This window comes from Thamnophis sirtalis, unplaced genomic scaffold (assembly GCF_051295495.1).
Source record: "Thamnophis sirtalis isolate CommonGarterSnake01/CBP01778 unplaced genomic scaffold, rThaSir2_p1.2 scaffold_1, whole genome shotgun sequence".
Taxonomy (NCBI): domain Eukaryota; kingdom Metazoa; phylum Chordata; class Lepidosauria; order Squamata; family Natricidae; genus Thamnophis; species Thamnophis sirtalis.
Genome location: NW_028261381.1, coordinates 69131521 through 69155041, shown reverse-complemented (window position 1 = coordinate 69155041; position 23521 = coordinate 69131521). Strand labels below are relative to the sequence as shown.

The window sequence follows — 23521 nt, the reverse complement described above, 5'->3', positions numbered from 1 at the left end:
GGGAAAGATATTGCAAAATCTCCATTCCCACCTCACTCTGGGTCAGCCAGAGGTTGTATTTTCTGTTTCTCTGAACTATTCAAAATTTCCACTACCAGTCAAGACATGTCAAATACCTAAAAGGGTAAGTATCACTCACTGAGAGATTTTTGTGCTATTCTTTCTGTCCTCAATTTACTGCACTTGAATTCACTTCTCTGCTTGAATCAGAGTCAGGCTTTTTCTAAATAGGACTTAACTCTCATGGCAATGAAGAGAAACTTACTTTCTGTTATTTTCAGTTCTTTGAAGGTTGTGGGTGAAATCTGATTCAAAGCATATCATCTTGAACAGAAAACACAAAATCCTAAAATCTGCCTTCAACAAAGGAAGAAGGGTGAAGAGACAAGATAGATCTGACCTTGAGAGGCTTCAGGAATAGAAAACCTAGAGTAATTTGTGAATGAAACAGAATGCGGGAGAGCCTTTTGGCCTCAGCTCAACTTTTGGCATGTTTCCTAATGAGTGTTAGCATTGCAAGCAACACCTCCCCTTTTCCTGCTTCTTGGATGTATCATAAAGAAAGTAAGTTTCTTAATACTTTTCATTGAATTGCTTTGTTTCTGCTTTTTACATTTGACCTCTGTTTTGCAATGGTTGCGAAAATAAACTTAATAGCTATTGCAGTGGATTCTGGATTATGATATGATATTAAATTGCATCAGCAGATACAAAAAGCAGCTAAGAAATCAATCCATATTTCTTCTATTTTGTTTTCAACATTTGGAGATTCCATATTATTTACTTGATGTTTCTTTCACCCAGGGCTTCCAATACTGGGAGAAATCTACTAATTCTTCCACATTCATTAATAATAAGAGAAATGAAAAGGTATCTTGCACCATCAAACAAATAATATCCCCAAGATGACCATGCATGTTTAGATGTCTGTCCTTTACTTCATTCTAGGGGCTTCTTCTTGGACTGGGAGGGTGACAGAGGTGGTATTCAGCAGGTTCTGACCAGTTCTGGAGAACCGGTAGCAGAAATGTTGAGTAGTTCAGAGAACAGGTAATTACCACCTCTGACTTGCCCTGACCCCATCTATTCCCTGCCTCCCAGGTCTCAGCTTCCCCACTCCAGGGGAAGGTTACTGCAAAATCCCCATTTCTTCCCCATCAGCTGGGACTCAGGAGGCAGATAATAGATGGGGGTGTGGCCAGTCAGAGGTATTTACCAGTTCTCCAAAGTACTCAACATGTTGTACCCTAACTACTGTTTAACTCAATGATCAAGATTCAGTCCCAATATTGTTTGTAAGGTGAAGACTGCCTAAAATAAAATAAATTTTCAAGGAATATATCTTTAAGTGTGCAAATGACACACTTGCCACACTTGAGAGGTCAGAATTATAGTCACTTGGAACTATTTCAAAATCCTCCAGTTTCCATTTCAGTTTCTATTTCAGAATCTTTCAATTCATTGAAATCTCCCCATTTTGAAAGTATCCTTTTTTTAAAAAAATCACCATTCTGGGAAAGCTTCATGCAAGGGAAAAGTAAAGTTGAGAATGAGAGAGAAGTAGGAAACTTTGGTGGAATAACAACCTCAGTAGCTTAAAAAAAGAAAAAGTTGTACAAATTCAGTTCACTTTTTCATAGGTATATTTGACTGTGATATAATTCAACGTTACTATTTACTTCTCACGTCTCAAATTACTGCAAACTTTCATGAAAAAGCAAGATTTCTCAGATTTGGAGCTGCTCAAAAGAAAAACTAAATGCTTCTATTTCTCCCTGAAATCAGTGGAAGTTTAAAACATCGCATCTCACTTTGTTAATGTACATTCTCATTGTACATGTTTTGCAGAGCTAGGAATAGGAAAATAATTTTTTTTGCAAAAACAATCAAAATTAGCAAAAAGTCAACAAATCAGCATATTGGGTTTTTTCATTTGTAATAGAAGTCAAGCATGTATATTTCTGATAAACTCATGTGTCTACACCTATAGTTCTTTCTCCAATAATTTGCAATAAATTGCATTGTATTGCTTTTATTTTCTTTAAAAAGTTATAGCAGTAAATAAACTTAAATGAGTTATAAGTTACCTATTATTTGTACATAATTAAGTATATATGTGGCCCAAAATCAATAGATTTAATCTGGATTATTACTGTCGCAATTGCTAATTGCCTCTTTCCATGGCTGTGCTAATTGCCTACATTTGAATAGGTGGAAGACTATACTGACATGAATCTTATTGCTCCCATAGGTGATCCTTCTTTAACCCTATTGCCTCTTTTGCTTCATGTTCCAGACATGTTTCAGTACTATTAAGCAGATCAGAACTAATGCTACAATAGACTATTTTTATTGGAACATAATCACAGACTCTTACAAGTTAGAATGTGCTTCTCCCTCTCTCTTTATTGTCATGTGAATCAGGGAGAGGCTTGTCCGAGAGATTTTTTTAAAGTTTGCTGCTTGTTCAAGCCTCGCCTATCTGACCTTGGCAGCAGCTCTTCCTCCTGCCCTTCAAGGCCATTTCCTGTCCCCTTTCCATCACAGCGGCCACAAAGCCTCCTTCCAATGTACTGCTGACAAAGCCTGGAATTTTTAAACATATATTTTGATGCTGCCCTCAGTTGTGTTGAAACATAGGGGAAAACACTACTTTAACTCTGGTATGTGACTTGTAGCTGCTTCATTCTTGGGCTGCAGAACAAGCAGACGTATCAGAAGGAAGATGATGCCAGAGCAAGTTTGTGCTGTAGCTAAGTGCAAATCAGGAAAAGTCCTGAGACAACACAAAATGGGAGATCCTGTTATATGTTTCTATCTGCTTGCTGAGATGACCGAGAAAAATATTTGGCCTACAGAAATTTATTAAGAGACAAATCTTCCCTCAGAAGGAGCGTTAGTCACTTTCCTGGGAAACAATATGAGCATATTTTCTTGATTGGGTAGGGATTTTAAAGAAGATAACAAAACAGAAATTAAATCCTAACATAACTATCAAAGAAGAGATAAGAAAACCCATGTGGAATTATTGGAAAGATGGTGCCTCTAAGCAGAAAAATGGAAATATTTTCACTTCAGCAGGGATATGGCTCACAGGAGACATCCAGAGAAACCATACGACTTCCATGTGGAAATAAGTAATTATGAGAAATAAAATAGTAATAATTAGAAAACACACTTTGAGAAAACTCACTTTTTGATATTTTTAAAAGAGGTGTCTGGGACAAACTTGGTTATTTTATTAGGGGTTTTCTGTAAGAGCTGATTATTAACCTATTAGAAAAGCTTTCCTGACAAGCCTCACTTGTTTCTAGACTTCCCTCTTTTCTGCTCTCTTTTCCTTTATAAACATCCCATTTGTTACCTTCCAGTGAAAGACAGGTAGGAAAATGGGAGTAAGATACTCAGTAACCATTGCCTGTAAATGTCTCTTATTCAGGGAGGTGTTTATTTAATTATACTTCAAACGTTTAAGGTCTCCCAATGCAGACAGAATGACTTATTCCCAGGGATAGTGGTACTGTAGAAGTCCTGATGTCAGATTTTCATTCTCAAGACAGAGCAGTGAATTCTCTCAATTACCAGTACCAAACTATTGTTGGTTTATTGCCTATGAACCACCCATCTGCTGGTGCCAAAAAGCAGATTTATAGAGAAGGAAGCTTTGAGAAGATTCATTGTGCATCGAGATTTAGAAACATTGATGATTGATTATATGCCATCAAATTGTTTTAATTTCTAGGGAACATATAGATTTTTCTCCATGATTCCTAAAAAAGACTTTTAGGTCTTCCAGGGATGCATTTATTGCTAATGAAATTGAGTCCATCCAACTTGATGTTGGTTATCTTCTTCTCTTTCCTTCCTTTTCCAGAGAGCTAGGTCTTTGCATAATGTGTCCAAAATAGGATAATTTGAGCCTGATCATTTGTGTCTCTAGTGAGAACTCAAGGTTGGTTGGGTTGATGAGCCATTGGTTTTGATTTAACAGATACTTCATTCATTGTTTTATCTTTCCCTCTACCTTGCTGCTGAAACCGTGTATAAAATTTTAGGTTGACCTACTGAAAAACGTTAAACATGTAAAATTCTGTCACCAGGCTGTTTTAATTGTATTTGGACTACAGCAAATTTTCCTGGATCCTTCACATTTTCTCTTAAAGCTTAGAAAACCATTTCTTTCAAGTCCCATTAGCTGCGATTCAGCTTTGATCTACAATTTTCAATCAGTTGTTATGAAAAGTTTTTTTCTAGGTTTCCAAAGTAAACCTTGGAGCCTGTTGCAATGCGATCACTCCGTTAGAATAAATACAGAAGAACTGCAAGGCCCTAAAGTATACATAATCCCTGAAATAAAGATTTGATCTGAGTTTAGGTATTGAGCAACTGCAAGATAAGGATGTTTGTATAGCCAGTAGAAATCCTCAGCCTGTGATATTCCAGGGATGGAGAGAAGGCAGAGATGAATCAATAGTGACTCGTTGAATCCCAGCTCAGTTTGTTCTCCAACATAAACAATTACTGGCACAGCTGATCTCCGTCCTATCACTATCAGCTGGGGAGGGCAACTTTTCAAAATACAATGACTCACACCGGTCGGCAGCCTGCTTCTCCTTTGGACTCGAAAAGCCGAACATCTTAGGCTCGCCCGAGTTGCTTTTTCGGGAGTTTCTCAGTCTACGTTTGTCCCACGAGAGCAGCGTCGTTGAAACTTTATCGGCCAATCGAAGGCGAGGGGGGAGGAAACTCCCTTGCTCTGACTCGCCCAGTCCGCCCTCCCGATGGTTCTGAAAAGGACAGTGTCAAGTTCCCCGAAGCCTCAATCGGGGGGAGATGGCTTCCCAGCAAGGAGAAACCGGGATCAGGCGGAGGAGGGAGGCTGATCCCGCGGCCGATCAGTCCGGTCCTTCGCGGTGGTTTACCTGGGAAGAGATCGGGCTGCGCACTGGCCAGGAAGGCCCCGCACGGGAGCGCTGGCTGGTGATTGACAGGAAAGTCTATGACATCAGCCGGTTCCACAGGAGGCACCCGGGGGGCTCTCGGACTATCAGCTCGTACGCAGGGCAGGATGCCACGGTAAGGCGCGGGGCAGCTGACGAGGCGAGGACTCGGGGGGCCAGTTTCTTTCGTTTCCGTAAGGTGTCACAGGGATTACCATAGTTTACGCAATTCTAATATTTGTAGCTATGGGCACGGCATTTAAATATCTTCTCCAAGGCTTCTGTGATAGCTCTACTAAGTGCTAGTCAGATTTATTGATTGCTTGTTCCTTTACCGTTCAGGGTTGATTCTATTTGTCATTTTCAGTCTCTTCACTGCCAATGTCATTGTAGGTGATTATAATTAGTTTAGTCTTCTTTATATATTTAATTTTAATCTCATTTTTCAACTCTGCTCCTTGACTTTTATCATTAAACTTGCAGATTTTCTGTATCTTCACGTTCAGGGTAGGGCTATCAACATAATACAGGCTATTCATGTTTCTTCCCCCAATGTTAAAACCAGTTGCCCTTAATATATATTCAGCATATACATTGAATATAAGGGTCAAATACATAGCCTTGTACCCTTTTGCTCATCTGGAGCCAGGCTGTTTTGCCATGTTCTGCCTGTATTGTGGCTTCCTGACTTGTATGTAAGTTTCTCATGAGGACAATGAGATTCTGGGCTTCCCATTTTTCTGAACACTTTTCAAAAGTCTTTCTATAGTATATGAAGCACATTTTGACTTTCTTTTTGTTAGTATTTGGCTTTCTCGATTATTTACAAAGCATTCCATTTATTCTGCTCTTTACTCAGTTTGTGGAGCTACACTTTAAGAAAGGTCCAAAACAGTTGGAACAGGAGCCACAAAGAGAGAGTGAGGTGGTTGTTGAAGGAATTGTTAAACTGAACTGTTGAGCTTAGAGAAGAAAACTCTTAAGTGGGACTGAGTAACCAGGGTTAATGTGGAGGAAACAAGTGTTGGTGTATGTGCCATAGGTTTGCCATTAGGGCACTATGATTTTAGAACAAAAAGAAAGAAAAAGAAACAATTTAAACTAATGATTTATACGTTAGCTTTTTTTAGAATTGTTGATAAAACATTGCAAAGTTTTGTTTTTACAGTTTTACCAAAAACAAAAGTGAAGCTCTGAACAAGAAAACCCTTCCAACTATATTTAAGTGTAATTATTAATTCATAACCCACTATTGTGGCAATTAAATAATCAAAGTGTAAGTTTTTAATTAATCCTACACAACTTTAACAAGGAGCCAGTAGTTCAGTCATGCAGTACTATCCTCTCTGTCTTCCTTTTTGCAAAGAGAGAAACTGGATCTATATCACATGATTATTTGAAGATACATATACTTACACATACTTATAACCGAGCCGAGGTGGTGCAGTGGGTAGAGTGCAGTACTGCAGGCCACTTCAGCTGACTATCATCTGCAGTTCAGCGGTTCAAATCTCACCGGCTCAGGGTTGACTCAGCCTTCCATCCATCCGAGGTGGGTAAAATGAGGACCCAGATTGTTGGGGGCGATATGCTGACTCTGTAAACCGCTTAGAGAAGGCTGAAAGCCCTATGAAGTGGTATATAAGTCTAACTGCTATTGCTATTGCTATTTTTTGTCAGTTGGGAAAACCAGTATCTGGCCTCTATTAATACTGACTGCAAGTAGGAGCTCACAAAACAACCCCCCCTCTCTCCCAAACACACACACACAACACAACAACATCAACCTGGATGTAGAAAATAAAAAGATAAGATATAAGTTATGTTTCCATGGGGTTGCAATGTGTCGGACATGAGTTTGCAACTAATCACTTGAGAGACCGCCTTCTGCCGATTACCTCCCTCCGACCGATTAGATCGCACAGACTGGGCCTCCTCCGAACCCCATCTGCCAGTCAATGTCGACTGGCGACTACACGGAGGAGAGCCTTTTCTGTTGCAGCTCCGACCCTGTGGAACGACCTCCCCGTCGAGATTCGTACCCTCACCACCATCCAAACCTTCCGCACAGCCCTTAAGACCTGGCTCTCCCATCAGGCCTGGGGATAGGTTTCCAATTTACCCGCCCGAGTGTTGACTGTTGAATGCAAGTTGTGTTTTATTATTTTATTCTGTTCACATATTGTTTGTCTTTTGGTATTGCACCCCCTTCCCTGTGATTGTAAGCCGCCCTGAGTCCCCTCAGGGAAAAGGGCGGCCTATAAATCTTAATAAAATGTCTAAAAAAAAAAATCACAAAAATTGTCATGGAGCCAGTTTGGTGTAGTGATTAAGGCATCAGGCTAGATATTGGCAGGTTGTGCATTCAAGTGCTGCCTTGTGCATGAACAGAAGTAAAAAATAATTTTATCATTATTTAAAAAATAAGACTGCCCTCAGTCGCTATAATCTACTTTCAAAGCACATTAGCCTATTTTTTCCTGTTACCTTTTACTAACTTTTTAATTTTTTAAAAAATTTTTGATAAATATTTCAGAACACTAGCAAAACCAAAGACAAATTAAACTCAGAAAAATAAAAAACAGAAAGAATTTAAAAAAATGGAAGTGTCTAAAAGTTGAATCATGGCAACTGGACCAAACTTTGTTAATCTAAGATATTCAGTTGCTCATCCAAGCAACTTCATCAATCAGAGTAAAAATTACTGGTAGTTAAGCAGAGTCAGAGAGTGGTTGGAATGTATCAACTATTGCCGCACCAATTTCAGGTGTTTCTCCCTGAAATGAGTTGCAATATATATGTCAAATAAGGTTTAATTATCCAGGCCAAATGCGACTAAAGGTTGAATTATGGAACTGGAACAAACTTTGTTTATCTGCCATGTTAATCTGAGACTTAGAGAGTCAAGATTCAAATGAAATGGGTGTGGCAACAGTTGGTGCATTCCAATGATTCTCTGTGTAACTCATTTTTACTCTGACTGATGAAGATGCTTGGTTTAGCAATGAATCACCTCAGATTAACAAAGTTTGTTCTAGTTCCATGTTCCAGCTCCACCTTTAAACACCTTTAGCCTGGATGATTGAGTCTTCACTGACATACATTAAAAAATGGAAAGAAAAAATAGAAAAACTAAAGGGAAAGAAGTGGAGGAAATAAAAAGAACTATATTTAAAGAAATGACTACCAATCTTCAATATGCCAAGTAAAAAGAAATTTGATAACTTATTACCTGCTATAAAATTACAAACAAATGTCAATCTTTTCCAAAACCCATCCTTCTATATGCACAACAATAGATGATCAACTTTTCAGTCCTGGTGTCAGCAAAAGGCCCATAAAGAGTTACCAGCGATTTATAAAAAGCATATTTTATTTTAATCTCGATCAAACAGAACAACTTTTTATTCCTTCCTTTTACTTTGAACACTCTTGGTTTTTAATTCATTCAGATGCTTTCTTTCTTGTTGAATCACAGAGGCTTCTTAAGTCTTTAGCAGACCTCTTTTTTAGATCACTGGAAAGTCATTATCCAAATCATTATTTTGATTTGTTTTTTGTATTTCCCCTTTATTTTTCAAAGCCCTAAACAGATTCTTCCATTTGTTTACTTGGTCTACATATTGTATTTTTGAAAATTTTACATTCTTTAGGTTTATACTTACTATTAATGTTTATACTTACTATTAAAAAGAAGTATATATTTTTCTCAACTTTAAAATGAAATAAAAGTTAATGCAGAACTAAGCAAATTGTGCATGTTCCACCTATAAATAAATTAAAATGAGAGCAGAAAAGCAGGAATTCTCTTTGCAAAATAAAGCAGTAAAACTAGAAAGTATTAAACAATTAAATTATAAGGTTTATACATTTTTCTGTCTTTTATACTTTCTGCAAAACACTGCAGTTTCTTTGTTATCTGTTGCTCTAGACTTTACTTGAAGCCAAAATCATTTTCTCAATAATTATAGTTTAGAATTAATCATAACCCTTCAGAGCTAATTTCTGAAATTGTGCAAGTGTTTCAATATCTTTGGTGAAGCACCTCTTGGGAATTATGTCTGTCATGCTTTGAATTGGAGAGAAGAAAGATAAGAATCAAATAGAACCACTCAGCCTAAACATGTTTCTTCCAGGTTGACTTTAAATTGGTTCTTTATTATAATATTTTTTCCTTTTTTATTTTTTTCTTTATGTTTTGGCTTTAGGATCCTTTTACAGCCTTTCACCTTGACAAGACGCTAGTAAGGAAGCACATGGCATCACTTTTGATTGGGGAATTGGCACCTGATCAGCCCAGCTTTGAACCCACTAAAAATGTAAGTTTGGAGACAGAAAATTGAAGTAGTGACTTATTGTGTTCAACTGCAAACCCTTAATTATTATTGGGTTGATTCAAAGATCGCTTTTGTTATTAAAACTGATCTGCTATTAAGGTCAACAGAAGAGATTTTATAAGGTGCTCCTCAATCTTTCTGCATTGTCCTTGTACTTCACCCCAATCTCTTGGCATTTATAAAATCAGTAAAAGTCCATTTCCTTCACCAGACTTTTAATTATGAAGTGAGTGGTTTGTTTATACTAGTAATTCTCCAACCATAGATTAGTATCTGCATTGGAGGAATATATAAATTGGTGCTGCCTTGTGGACACTCAATAAAGCTGTACATTACCAAACTATACCAAGCTATACCATGAAATCATACATATCTCTCCTTCTCTCGCTTCCTCCCCCCTCTTTCTGTTTCCACATTAGTGCTTTTTGCCAAGATTATTAAATACAGACAGACATTGATTTCTAGTTTCCCAAACATGAGCTCTAAGTTGTCTAGCAGTCACTAAGTAGAAAAATAGTTTATTTATGCAACTATTTTTCATTTGTTTTCCTCCGCATTTAATGTTTTTGAAAGAATATTAAAAGTTTGGAAGGAAAAGGATATTTGGAGGGCCATTCCACCAAGAGTTCTTGATGTTAAATGTTGATGCCACTGGCTAGCTATGCTGTATCCATAAAGTCAATACTCCAGCAACATTTCTGAAATTTTTCCCATAGAAATTGTTAATAGAAGATTTTCGGGAACTGCTGTCCACTGTTGAAAAGATGGGACTCTTCAAGCGAAACCAATTCTTCTTTTTCCTGATACTTCTGCATATTTTACTAATGGATTTTGCTGGCTGGTTTATTTTGTGGTATTTTGGGATATCTAAAACATCTTTTCTTATTGCCACTGTGTTGCTGACCTTTGCTCAGGTAATATTCTTGCCTTTATTTTTTAGGTAAAATGGCATTTTCTGCTAGTTTGGCTTCCTACAGCAGACTGTCTTTCAACCAAATTAAAATAATTTATTTATAAAGAAAATAACACATATTCAATTGTCATGTGCCTTCATAAGATTGCATTTAATTATTTGGAGGAATAAGGGTTGAAGGAGACTAAGCAATTCAGCTAGATAAAAAGCCACTTCTATTTTGCCCAAAAGATGATTATGTAGAAAAGAAGAGGCAGCCATTTATCTTAGAAGACCTGCAAGGTCCTTTTAAATTCTATGTTCTATGATGCCATGTCATCTCATATCTCAACCCTCCCATTCTGAAGGACAGTAAGTAATGAAACAAGAATAGAGCATTAACAAGCAACCATGTCTCCTCACTGCCTATCACAAAATATCAGATACAATTGGGGAATATATTTATGGTTATATTGTAGAATTGGTTTCTTGTGCCTATCCTGTTTGGAATGCTTCTCTGGGTGGCTGCCCCTTTGATTGAATAAAAAATCCTAGAATGAATGAACCTTTATTTTATCTATCCCAGCAGTTCTTGCATAGCTATTGCCATTGGATATAAGTTGTAGGAGTGACACAAAAGGTAGTCCTTCTGTGGCTAATCACCTTTTTCTTTTAGTCTCAAGCAGGTTGGCTACAACATGATTTGGGACATCATTCAGTCTTCAGTAATCCAAAATGGAACCACCTTTGGCATGAATTTGTAATGTGCTATTTAAAGGTAAGTAAGGTACATTATTCTTAGAATGTTCCATGGAATTGAAGGGAAATAATATGGAATATTGCAAATATGCATGAAAAAGTTTCATGAGTAAATATCAAATGTGTTGTGTTATTTATAACAGAGGTGTCACATGGGGTTCTCATTTTTACATTTCCACTCAAAGAACACAGAGAGTTCTCTTATGTTAAATCATACCATTTGTTTGTCTGTCATTATTAACTGCAGACCAAGAGTGGAATTTCACTTATAATGAACAAAATGAACGCGCAAATTAACCAAAAGCCAATCCCAATTTAAGATCCGAAGGTGGCAAAACCTGATTCATATAGGAGATCTGAGATCAAGATCATGTTAGATAAATTCAAGAAAGTTGTGTTTTTGACTTGAATGGGAAAGCATCAAAATGCCTATAACTGTTTCATTTGGGGTACAGAATAAAATGAAAATAACATAGCAGAAACCTTTGAGGGTATCAACACCAGGCATGAAATCCTCTTACCTCTGCAACTTGTTTAGAACTGGGAATATGCGCTTTCATGTGTCATGTCTGCATATGTGCAAAACCTTCTGTTCATGCGCAGAGTTTCTGTGATGACGTCTAGGCAGGTGGGCGGAGCCTCCTTCGCCCAAACTGGGGCAAACTGGCAGAATGGCACCTCTGATCAATACTGCAAACTTTGGATGAATACGTAGACTGAAAGAGTTCTATAGAATTCTGATATAAATTTTGAAATATTCCTCTTCTACTCTTTTAAGGCAGCAATAATAAGAATGAAAAAAGAGTAGCACAGTCTCTTAGTTGTCCCACCAAGAGCCTATAGAGCAGTCATACTGAAGTAAAACAGAAAACATTCAAATCAAATTTAACTAGAAAAAGCAGGTTGTGTGCTATTGTGACTACTTTTTTTAAAAAGACTGAAGAATGTTTCTATATGAGAAAGAGAGGCAGAGTTGGGGGAGGCAGAGTCAAGCGGGGAATCATTGTGAAGTTATGTTCCCATAAGCAGTGCCACTCCAACTGTCCTTGAAGTCCATTAAGTCTTGTCCAGTGCCAATTTAGTGTGGATCATGGGGTCAATATGGGATGGAAAAAACAGTGTTTTAAAAGTAGACATTCCTTTCCATAAGTTTATAACTAATGTAATTGTTCTCAGAGGTACCAGAGTTTTGTATATTTAGATCCTAATACTGTCCATCCAACCAAAAGTGCTGTATATGTATGTTCCAAGGTTGCCTATATTGGAAAAGTTACTCTAATTATTAGCTTTCAGTATTTAATACTTGACTATAGTTAAGCATGATAGTTCCAGATTCTAAAAACCGAATCCTGCCTCATTAATTAGAAATTGGATTTCCTGTAAAGATATTCCCAGAATCAAAGAACTCCATAGAAATGTTGTAAAGAATGAATTTATTTTCTGAAAATATTTTCCAGATGTTTAAACTGGAATTTTTCTCAGAATATAAATTTATCTGGTAATAACGTACATTTTGAGAGCATTCACCTATTCCCCAAAGCGTAAGGTTTAATGATCTCCATCTATTGATATGTGAAGAAACACCCCCAATAATTTTATTTATATTACATGTTGTATCCTTTGGTGTATATACATACATACCTACATACATATGTGTATGTCAAATATTTAATGGATTCAGTGCAAATATGGAATTGGTATTTAGTGATGGGTAACCCAATTTTTACCTATTAGTGTCAATTCCGATTTGGACAACAGAATATTCTGTTATTTTGCATCAATACTAAAGCAACAGTATGAGGCTTGGAAATAAACAATAAATGTGGGCATTTGTATTCAACTGAGTTATGTAGTACTCCATAGATATTTCTCTGTTGTCTAATAACACTAACCAAAAATGATTAAATATCAGTAATTACATTGACGATTAAATATTGATTGAAGTATTAATTCATGCAGACATTCAAAAGCAAGGGTGAAACTGGACATCCATGTTTAGTTTCTCTAAATTATGGAAAAGTGGGAGAAAATGTCATTAATTTTTACTTTAGTAGCAGATATAATATTCTTAATCTATTTTATGAATTCCAAGGGATTTTCAAATCTATTTAATACTAGCTGATAACCCAGCGTTTACTGGGTATTTATTTACAACCAATACCCCTTACCAGAGGGAGCCCCCTTATGGAATACTGTGAAGCTGTTACCATGGCAACTGCACTGTGCTGTACAGTAGATGCCATTTTAAGGCACAACAGGCTATATCTTCACAGAACTTGAATCCAAAATGCACACTACCACTGTCAAAAGTACTATGATTTGACACTATAGATATAATTCATTCCTTTTCATTTCAGCAGCCCAGGCATTCCAGAGTGATGCTGAAATACACACACAAACACACACACACACACACACACACACACACACACACTGAGGGGGTGTTGGGGTGTCTTACCCCCATAGACTCTCCAGACAGAAAGTCATCTGTGTATTAAGTTTGGTTGAAATTTCTAAAGGCATTCGAGAGTTATGCTGGAACATACACACAAAGCCATAAAGAAAGAAAGAAAGATAGATAGATAGATAGATAGATAGATAGATAGATAGATAGATAGATAGATAGATAGATAGATAGATAGATAGGCAGGCAGGCAGGCAGGCAGGCAGGCAGGCAGGCAGGCAGGCAGGCAGGCAGGCAGGCAGGCAGACAGACAGACAGATAATGAATATGAATGGTTTGTGTATTTTATCAAAAAAGTTTCAGCATCTAATAATAGAGATTACAAGTTGATCTTTATTTTAAGTCTATTATATCTACAGTAAATTCTATATCATCTGTTGCATGCCTAGTTTTTTTTTTACCCTGCTTGAACATTCTTAATAACAAATGGTATTATTTTGCTACAATCTATTTCCCAACACTGCTATTAAAATCTTTTATCAACATTATCAGTGAAATTAGATGAGCATGTCAGGTGTTATTTTCACCTGCTTTTGTCTGATTAAATGCTAGTGATAAAGCTCAGTGGTAAATCTGATTAAATGCCAGTGATAAAGCTCAGTGGTAAATCTGATTAAATGCCAGTGATAAAATTCCCTGATCAATAAGCCTGATTAAATGCCAGTGACAAAGGAAGGAAAATACTGGACCCAAAGCTAATAGGGACTGTATTACAGGTGAGTCGAAGAAAAGTAAGAATAAAATGGTATGGAAGCAAGAAAAAGCAAGACTCATTAAAAGAGAGACAGTGCAGAATAGATGTAGGTCTCTATTTTGTTTTCTGTTTCTCCCCACAGGTGAATCTCTCTAAATGCACAAATACAGAGTAGCACCTCTTCCATTGCTTTGACAGGCAGGATTTTGAAAGGTGATAAAACTCATTTGCCACCTACTCAAGTTTATATTAGGGAACTCATTACACTACTCAAAATTCCCCCCAGTATTGGCCACATATGCAATGAATGCTTGAGATTCTTCAAAGCTAGAAAGTGCACTTAATCTTCAAACTGTTTTGAACCTCTCCAAGATAATTCAGAGTCAGCTGATTCAACATCTCAAACTTATTTGAAAATCTGATTCAAAGATTCAATGGAATCTCCTCTGTATTACCTCTTCAAAGCAGAGCACTAAATAGTCAAGCAATCTTTTAAAAGAGCCCGAATGCTTTCTTTCACTCTTCCTCTACAGGGGCTTTCAGCTAATTGGTGGTCTTTGCACCATTCCCAGCATCATGCTAAACCCAACTGTTTCGAGAAGGACCCAGATGTTTCATTTCATCCCTATATTTTGTCATTAGGGGAAACTCTTTCTTTGGAGGTAAGAAGCAACTGCTTAGATGACAACAGATTTTACTGAACCCTGGCCATTCTCCTTTTTATTGTTAATTCACCCCTACCGAAACCAGTCGGGACATTAATTTTGCCGGCTATAGGATGGTATGGCTGAAGAGCTGATAGTGAGACAATGGAACACTTTGAACCCATCAGATCCACATCCATCAGTAATGCTTTCCTTTGGGGCCTTCTACTAATGGGAAGATTAGTAAAAGTTTATCTAGTGTTTCTGCTACCAAAAGGGACAACTTCCTTTCCTGACTAAGAAATCTAAGTTTAAGACTGTTCTTTCTGTATTTCTATTGCAGGACTTAATTTTAAAAGCTATCTCGCTCTGCTATGTGTTTCTGCACCTGGAAATTTTGAAAATAAAGACTGCAATATATTCTAACTACAACAATTATAGTTTATTATTGTGACAGCTATGTACATCTCACTTTTGTTTTTGCTTTTTTCCTGCCTGAGAATTTATTTCACAGAGCAGATGAAAAGGATGTTATAGAAATGGAGCCTTGAAAGTTATTTGCTTTTTTCATGCCTTTCTTTTACAGTTGGGTTTGCAGAAAAAGAAATACATGCCTTATAACTATCAGCACAAATATTTTTTCTTCAGTGAGTATCTTTTCTCCCCCTACCTCCTGTTAAACTCCAAATGAACTTTTTCTTCTGTTATGCATTCTACTTAATCCCCAGCACAGTTTAGATTAATAACAACTTTTATTAAGATAAATGATAATGATAAGATAAAGAGGAAGAGGGAAGAAGAAGAGCAGTGGTAGCAACTACATAACATTGCAGAGAATGAAGAGGAATTCTTTCCTTTCTCAGACCACACAAATCAAATTACAGTGGAAGAAAATTGCCATGGAAAAGAGACAGGAACATAATGGAGAATATAGTCCAACCTCTTCACCAGCAGTTGTTTTTGTTTTTGAAACTACTTTATTCATAAGATCATAAATGGTGCCTGCTGGATCTAACTCCTGGCCCATCAAGTTCAGCAGTCCATTCTTACAATAACCAACCAAGGAAATCTACTGCTCTTCCTTCAGGTGGCCTTCAGAAGCTACCACACTGCCATCCAAGCTAATAGCCATTGAATCTTATGAATTCCATGAGCTCCATCCTTTCTGGAAGCCAGTCAAGCTGGTGGGCACCACAACTAACTGCTTACAGCAAGTCGGAGGGAACCTCTGTCATAAGTATTTTTTAAACTGTCTTCAATTAGATTGAGTGCTGAGTCTGAGTCTCAAGAACCACAAAAGCATTGGACTCTGAACAAGGTTTTTTTTTTTTTTAAACATATCTTCCTATAAGGGTTACAGAGATATTTTATTTTGAAAGAAACCCAAGATATAAAAACAAAACTTGTAACTTATAGGTTTAAACGTATTTTCTGTTGCCTCTACTTCATATTTTATTCTATTGCTAGTTCTGTATTCTTACATTAATTATAATTATTATGAGTACAATTATTCTATTCTATTCCAATATTGTATTCTGTGGTAATATTATATAATAATATTTTCTTCTTACAAACACTGTTCTCCCTTAATTCCTGTCTCTGGAATATCTTCTCCTTTTCTTCTCTGCTATTGGTCAGCAAGCAAAGTATTTGCAACTTTCCGTGTTGTGCCTCTATACTTCTTTTCCTCTGGACTATTAACCCCTCCCCACTTTTGAAGGAAAAATGCCTTTTATTCAGGTGATTCCAATAGAAGAGAATATTTGTAGTTGGAGTGGAACTGTGGGGTCCTTGGTGCTCCTTGAGGCCAGTAGTTTTCTTGCAGACTTTTCATTACCCAATTAGGTAACATCATCGGTGCTAGAAGGTGGTGGGGTTTGCTCTTTATATATACTAGTAGTTTGTCCTGTCTCTAGTTTGAGGTTTTATATTGTTGTAAGTTACCCAGAGTTGTATTTTACAAGATGGGCAGTTTTACATGATGTCTCTTATGAATGAATATATAAACACTTGAAAGCTGGTCTCACTGGATTTACCAGGGCTTTCCTCTAAATAAATCTGAATAGGTTAAGATAGTATTGTCCACTAATCACACGGAATAACAGAGCTTCCTTTAGCTCATTCAAGTGTATTTTAGTCAAGTGGTTCTAATGGAGCCAGCACAAATACTTTGAGTGGCACAATTCAGGCAGTGTCTGGAACATACAAGTCTTGGTGTTGATTTATTTTTGATGATGAGATTCTCAAGTACAATTATAATTGTTAAATAAAATGGTAAATACAGATCATTTCGGGAGTGCAGTTGATGCTTCTTTTATGTTTATAAAGGATACTTAATGGCTATATGCCTCTTGTTGCCTTCTACAGCATTGCCTCTGATTGTAGTGCCTACTTTTCAAGTTTACTCATTGTGCTTTATATTCCAACGCAAGCTCTGGAGGGTGAGTACACAAATAATCCATAACAAATATTAAATAATACAATACTGAGACACTCCTCCCTCCATGGTATGTTTCTAGGTTTAGAATCTTATTTCCTTAAGAGGATTTGAAAAGACTAAACCATTTTAAATGCTTATAAAAATTTGCATGGGGATATTATTAATGGGAAAGTTAATGCCACCCAATTCCAAAGTGCTTCCAGATGAATTATTTCTGGCTATCAAAAGGCCTTTTATGAAGAAGGCATTCAATTTTTGCCTGGGAAAACAAATGTAGAAGGCAGGATGGGGAAACCCTGGAGGCAACTAGACAATAACATTGATTGAACTAAGAATGGAAAAGAATTACAATCCAGTTTTCTCAAGTAGAGATTATGAAGGATTTGATCAAAAAATGATTTATGGTGGTTTGAATACAACTATAAAGTTATGGTTCATCTTTCTTTTTAAAAAAGATCTAGAGCTGTGATGGCGAACCTATGGCACATGTGGCAGAGGTGGCATGCAGCACCCTCTCTGATGGCATCCGATCTGTTGCCCTAGTTCAGCTTTGCCACGCATGCGCATGCACCTCCTCTCAGCCTGCTAGTCTTTGGGTCTCTGACGCACATGTGCAGGGGGGTGCAGGGTGCGGGTGGGGGCGTGTGTACATGCACAGGTAGTGCATGTACAGGGCCCATGCATGCATTGCATTTTGGGGGTTTGAGCGCTCACATGTGCATTTGCACTCACATGTGTGCATTTTGGGTGCTCAGTCCAGAAAAGATTAGCCATCACTGATCTAGAAGGATTGGAAATGGGTTTGGACTTATTTTTTTTCTGACATAGAAGAGGACAGACAAGACTCTTCCAGCCTTGTTTAAAGTGGGAATTTGACATGCACTATTGTCAAGTGCTCTAATTAAAAATGGCTGAAATTTTGTGGGATAATCAAAGCAAATAAAATCTCTACATTCTCACCTGATATCACAAAAACATGTCAGTTATTTAAAATAATGCTTTTTATGAGCTCAAACAGGTAGGTCCACATGCACAGCAACACTGGTGCTTACAACACACCTGGTCTCTTGTATTGATAATCACTATATAAAATCATTGTCTTCTCTGATTAATTAAAAAAAACACCTAATAACAACATGCAAAGAAACTTCTCTCCATTTCTTTCACTTCCTGGAATGATGTGAGCTCAAATTATTGTACTTAAAAAACCCCGCAAGCGTAATCAGTCTTTCTAGTGAATTTTTTTCTACGGCTCTTTTCAGTCAGTTAAATCTGTCAATCCATTAAAAAAGAACCCAGGATAGAACTGGTTCTGTCAAAATGGGCCGTAAACAGAGCAGAGTTTCCAGAAGATATACAAGTGGATCTCAGTAAGATTCCATGTAGGGTGTCTACTTGGAGCAAGGAAAGATGCTATTCTAATCTCCATTCCTTCTCTTCTCTTCTACAGGAAATAGCATGGACTCTGGCATATTTTATCCGATTCTTTATTGCCTTCAACCCCATATTTGGATTCAAGGGTGTTTTGGGATACCTCCTTCTTTTGAAGTACTGTTCATCATATGTGCTATTTTCTTTGTGTTTCACTATCCCTTCCCAGACCCTGACTATTCTCTAGATTATCCTTTCCCTAACTTCCATATGTGTGGGCTTCAACTTTATCATTGCCATTATAATAGCTATCTGGGATATAGCCAAGCCACTCATTTGGGATCAGTCTTCATTTGGGATCAGTTTCCATGGTATTGGTCAACCTTCCAAATTTGTCCACTGCCGCAGAAAGATCTTTGGTTTGAATCTGACTCATTGTCACTGGAGGAGTGTTAGAAATGTATTGATTTCCATAGAAAGGCATCATTAAGTCTAGTAAATGACTTGCATTCTAAGCCTAACAAACAAACAAACAAATTTGTCACACTATTCTACTTAAAGGCTTAAAAGATTGTTTGTGTAGATATAGTTTCACTTTGCCTAATTTGCCTGACTTTGCTCATTTCTGTCTCTCAGTGTTCTTGAGAGTATTTTATTTACATGGATATCACAGACGAATCACCTTCCTATGCCCATCGATCATGATAAAAACATGGATTGGTTCTCTACACAGGTAAGAGATATCTGAGAGATAAAATTGATAGCTGTGTATGATTGTCTGCGTAATTTTATTATATGAAAATAATTCACAGATCTATAATAATCCAATTACCACAGGATCAATTATCATTTCCACATGTGAAAACTGAATTCCTTTTTGGATGTTATCTTTACCTATTATTATTTCTTTTACCGTGCTTTTCCGATGATAGAAAAGTTTGAAGTGTGTTTAGAAATGCTCTGCCTTTTCTTATAGATTATGATTGCCCTTGATTTTGTTTGGATTTTATAAAAATGGAAATGAGATTCAATTCCTTTGGCCTCATTTTAAGATAATAGCACTAACTGAAAGAGAAACTGGCCAGTGCAGGAATCAGTTTTCTCTTGTCCATTCCCAGCATCTGGTTTTCATCCAGATCAGGATATTCTTTTTAGAATAGGAGGCCTGTGAGTTCAAATCATATCAGACAACTTGGTTCAGTGTGAAATAAGTAAGGGGAAAGATTTGAAAGTAACTGTAGAAAAGAAATGTTTCACAAAATGAAAAATAAGTATATTACTAGAAGTATATTTTAATTCTCCATATTTTCAAAACTGTACTCTGGTGACTATCAGATGTGATAACAAATGAGTATTTAAACTCTACTATTAGGGTAATATAATTTAAGATTTCCAAAATTCAATATATTTGTCTAGAAATACTAGTTATATACCAATACATACAAACCAACCAACATGAATATAAATCATATATATTGTGGATATTTGCTTGATCTTCCTTCATTCACAGTATGTCTGGACTAAAACCTGTCTTTCTCTCTTCTCCTAGCTTCAGTCAACGTGCAATGTGAATCAATCTTTTTTCAATGACTGGGTAACGGGGCACCTGAATTTTCAAATTGAGCACCAGTGAGTACTGATTTAGGGCAATGAGATTTTAAGCTATCAGTAAGAAACTGCTTCATACTTTGAATAAGGCAAAAAGATAGTTAAGTATCACAAGTTCTTTGCCTTCCTTTCTGCCTATAGTCTCTTCCCTACGATGCCTCGGCACAACTTTTGGAAGGTGACTCCTTTGGTGAAGTCCATGTGTGCTAAACATGGTATTGAATATCAGTCAAAACCTCTCTTCGCTGGCTTTGCTGACATTGTGTAGTAAGTATCAGACTATCAGGCCAGAAGAGGAGTTGGGGATCTAGGAAACATTCAAGATACAAAGGTTAGCCAAACAGATCAAATGAATGAAATCAAATGAAGAATCTACATGGCTTTGCTCTCAAGAGTCGGGGAAAGGAGAACATGCAATTATATAGACATACTTACATACATGTGAATATGTCAACTGAACAAAAGAGATCTGGTGTGCAAAGTATTAAACTGCTAATGAGAAGAAAGATTTTGGTTGTAGATCCTTTAAGAATAAAAATAAGCCTAATAGTAGAAAGAGAGAGATGCTAGTCATTAAGCATGTGTTCTATCACATGCATCTTTTATAAAATTAGTTAGTATTAAATAATTAGTTATCAGTTAACATCAAACAGGTAATGGCAAACGATTTCCATATTGCTTGCATGAAAATTACACACCCAGATGGCCTCCTAAAGATAGGCAGACTCTGCCTTCTCCCTATCATCATGTCTATGAAATTTGGGTGCTTAGATAAAGAACTACTTTATATAGATTTTATATAAGTCCATATAAAGCAGTGGTGAAATGCATTTTTTTTACTACCAGTTCTGTGGGCATGGCTTGGTGGGCATGGCAGGGGAAAGATATTTCAAAATCTCCATTCCCACCTCACTCTGGGGTCAGTCAGAGGTTGTATTTTCTAGTTCTCCGAACTACTCAAAATTTCCAAAATAGGACTTAACTCTCATGACAATGAAGAGAAACTTACTTTCTGTTATTTTCAGTTCCTTGAAGGCTGCAGGTGAAATCTGGTTCAAAGCATATCATCTTGAACAGAAAACACAAAATCCTAAAATCTGCCTTCAACAAGGGAAGAAGGATGAAGAGACAAGATAGATCTGAGATGGATCTTGAGAGGCTCCAGGCATAGAAAACCTAGAGTAATTTGTGAATGAAACAGAATGCGGGAGAGCCTTTTGGCATCAGCTCAACTTTTGCCATGTTTCCTAATGAGTATTAGCATTGTAAGCAACACCCCCTCCCCTTTCCTGCTTCTGGGTCATGGATGTATCATAAATAAAGTTTCTTAATACTTTTCATTGAATTACTTTGTTTCTGCTTTTTACATTTGACCTCTGTTTTGTAATGTTTGCAAAAATAAACTTAATTGCTATTGCAGTGGATTCTGGATTATGATATGAGATTAAATTGCATCAGCAGATACAAAAAGCAGCTAAAAAATCAATCCATATTTCTTCTATTTTGTTTTCAACATTTGGAGATTCCATATTATTTACTTGATGTTTATCTCACCCAGGGCTTCCAATACTGGGAGAAATCTACTAATTCTTCCACATTCATTAATAATAAGAGAAATGAAAAGGTATCTTGCTCCGAACCTGCTGAATACCACTTCTGATTAAGGGCCACCTGGAGGTTTATTTGTCTCATCAGGGACATCTGAGTGTTACAAATTGGTGTGGAGCCTTATTGGAACTGTTGAAATGACTGTGTTATAGATTGGAGATTGATGATGTCATATCCCTCCCCCTCTGTTGAGAGAGGGATGTTCAGTTTTGACATATATGGTCTCTTTGACCCCCTCTTTCAAACCAGAGTACATCTCTGTTCAAAATGTGGATTTTGCTGTCTTCAGAAGACTGCCTTTGCCTTTTAAATGCATATTGTTGTCCCCAATTTGGGTCTGAGCCTTGTGCTGAAGCCAATGATAGACGCCAGACACAAGGTGCAGGTTTTCTGATTGCTTTTTATTGGAGTACTCCAAGGAAAAGGGTTCCTGGTCAAAAGGCCAAGAACCAAGAACAAAGGATTAAGAAAGCTTTATACATTTTCACTAAAGGAGAAGGTGGGGCAGGGTGAAATAACAAGAAATATCATCTATAAACATTTTAGCAATAATTCTACAATTTGTTCTATTGGTCTATGTGTGTCCCCTTCCTAAGCCTTGGCTAATGAATGCTCCAGGAGTTATCTAATACAGTGTTTTTCAACCACTGTGCTGCGGCACACTAGTGTGCCGTGACATAGTGTAAGGTGTGCCGTGGGAAAATTACTTTATATATAGTCAATATAGGCACAGAGTTAATTTTTTTTAACATTTTCTAATGGTGGTGTGCCTCGTGATTTTTTTCATGAAAAAAGTGTGCCTTTGCACAAAAAAGGTTGAAAAACACTGATCTAATACACATTTCATTTGCTGCAGGCCATCTCCATTGCTAACTCTTGGCTGAGGTCTGCAAGTTGTCTAATCCTTGTTACTTTTTATCAGCTTTCTAGCTACCCATAATTGCTACAAGCTTTACATATGCATATTTCCTGTTGATAAGCATTCTTTGTTCTTACGAGACAGACAGACAGAACCCCCCCCCCCAATTACAGTCTTCCTGATTTACTTTCAAGTCTGTGCCATGACCTTGTTTTAGCAGCCAGCCCATCATTCCCCCTCTTTGAATCTGAAAATGATCTAATTTTCCAAGATTCACCCAACATCAATATCTGCGTACTGGGAGACCCCATAGTTCGCTTATAGGTGGAAAGGCAAAACAGAAAGCATTGTAACACACAACAGGTGATTATGAGAACAATCATTATGCCTGCCAGGGTCATTATTAGGTACTTAACCAGTGAAATCAGGCACAACCATCTTGTCAGTCAATGCCACTAGTCTTTCCATTTGTCCATTGGGGGGGGGGGAGAGTTGCAGCTATCTTTGTGATGTGTGTAGTTCAGCTGTGGAATTCCTCTGATTTGTCCAGAAATGCACACAGCATTGTTGTCCAAGTAGTGCCCACACATTTCCTTATGATGCCAATATCATATATAGAGCCATTCTATTCTGAAGTGTCATTGTCCGAATAGTTTCTTGTTCTTTTGCTGCAGCAACAAAAAAACTCCCCATTCTCATTAGCTAGGATTTCCTCCCCTGCTTGTATATGATACAAAACATTATTGAAGGACCAGAGCCCATGGAACAAAATAAAGGGTTGTTATTCTTCAGGTACTTTCTGAATTGTTCAAGATTCCTATGGTTTCCAATCTTTCTTTCAGGTAAAGTGGGCATAATATAGGTGGGTGGGAAGAGCACAGATACATAACAAATCATATGGTCTC

The 23521-nt window shown here is 37.1% G+C and overlaps 1 protein-coding gene across 2 annotated transcripts; it reads left to right on the top strand.

The window, feature by feature from the left end:
• Positions 1-4381: 4381 nt before the first annotated feature.
• Positions 4382-21571, top strand: LOC148049523 (acyl-CoA (8-3)-desaturase-like). Of its 2 annotated transcripts, XM_087715176.1 has the most exons (12): positions 4382-5076; positions 9149-9259; positions 9994-10191; positions 10846-10947; positions 14620-14748; positions 15317-15377; positions 17098-17171; positions 18621-18718; positions 19178-19274; positions 20091-20170; positions 20291-20416; positions 21175-21571. In XM_087715176.1, exons 1-12 carry the CDS (start codon positions 4834-4836, stop codon positions 21284-21286), a joined length of 1431 nt encoding a protein of 476 aa, XP_087571302.1. In that variant the 5' UTR covers positions 4382-4833; the 3' UTR covers positions 21287-21571. The 2 variants fall into 2 exon arrangements, with proteins under 2 accessions (XP_087571302.1, XP_087571308.1); XM_087715182.1 differs by lacking the exons at positions 14620-14748; positions 15317-15377; positions 17098-17171 and having other exon boundaries at positions 4385-5076.
• Positions 21572-23521: the final 1950 nt, after the last annotated feature.

What these genes read in the sequence shown, in the direction of transcription:
- LOC148049523 (XM_087715176.1), top strand. Translation starts at nt 4,834, where the DNA reads ATGGCTTCCCAGCAAGGAGAAACCGGGATCAGGCGGAGGAGGGAGGCT. An exon ending in TCCAACGCAAGCTCTGGAGG is followed by an intron (nt 17,172 to 18,620) that starts GTGAGTACACAA and finishes TCTCTTCTACAG; the next exon opens with GAAATAGCATGGACTCTGGC. An exon ending in AATTTTCAAATTGAGCACCA is followed by an intron (nt 20,171 to 20,290) that starts GTGAGTACTGAT and finishes TTCTGCCTATAG; the next exon opens with TCTCTTCCCTACGATGCCTC.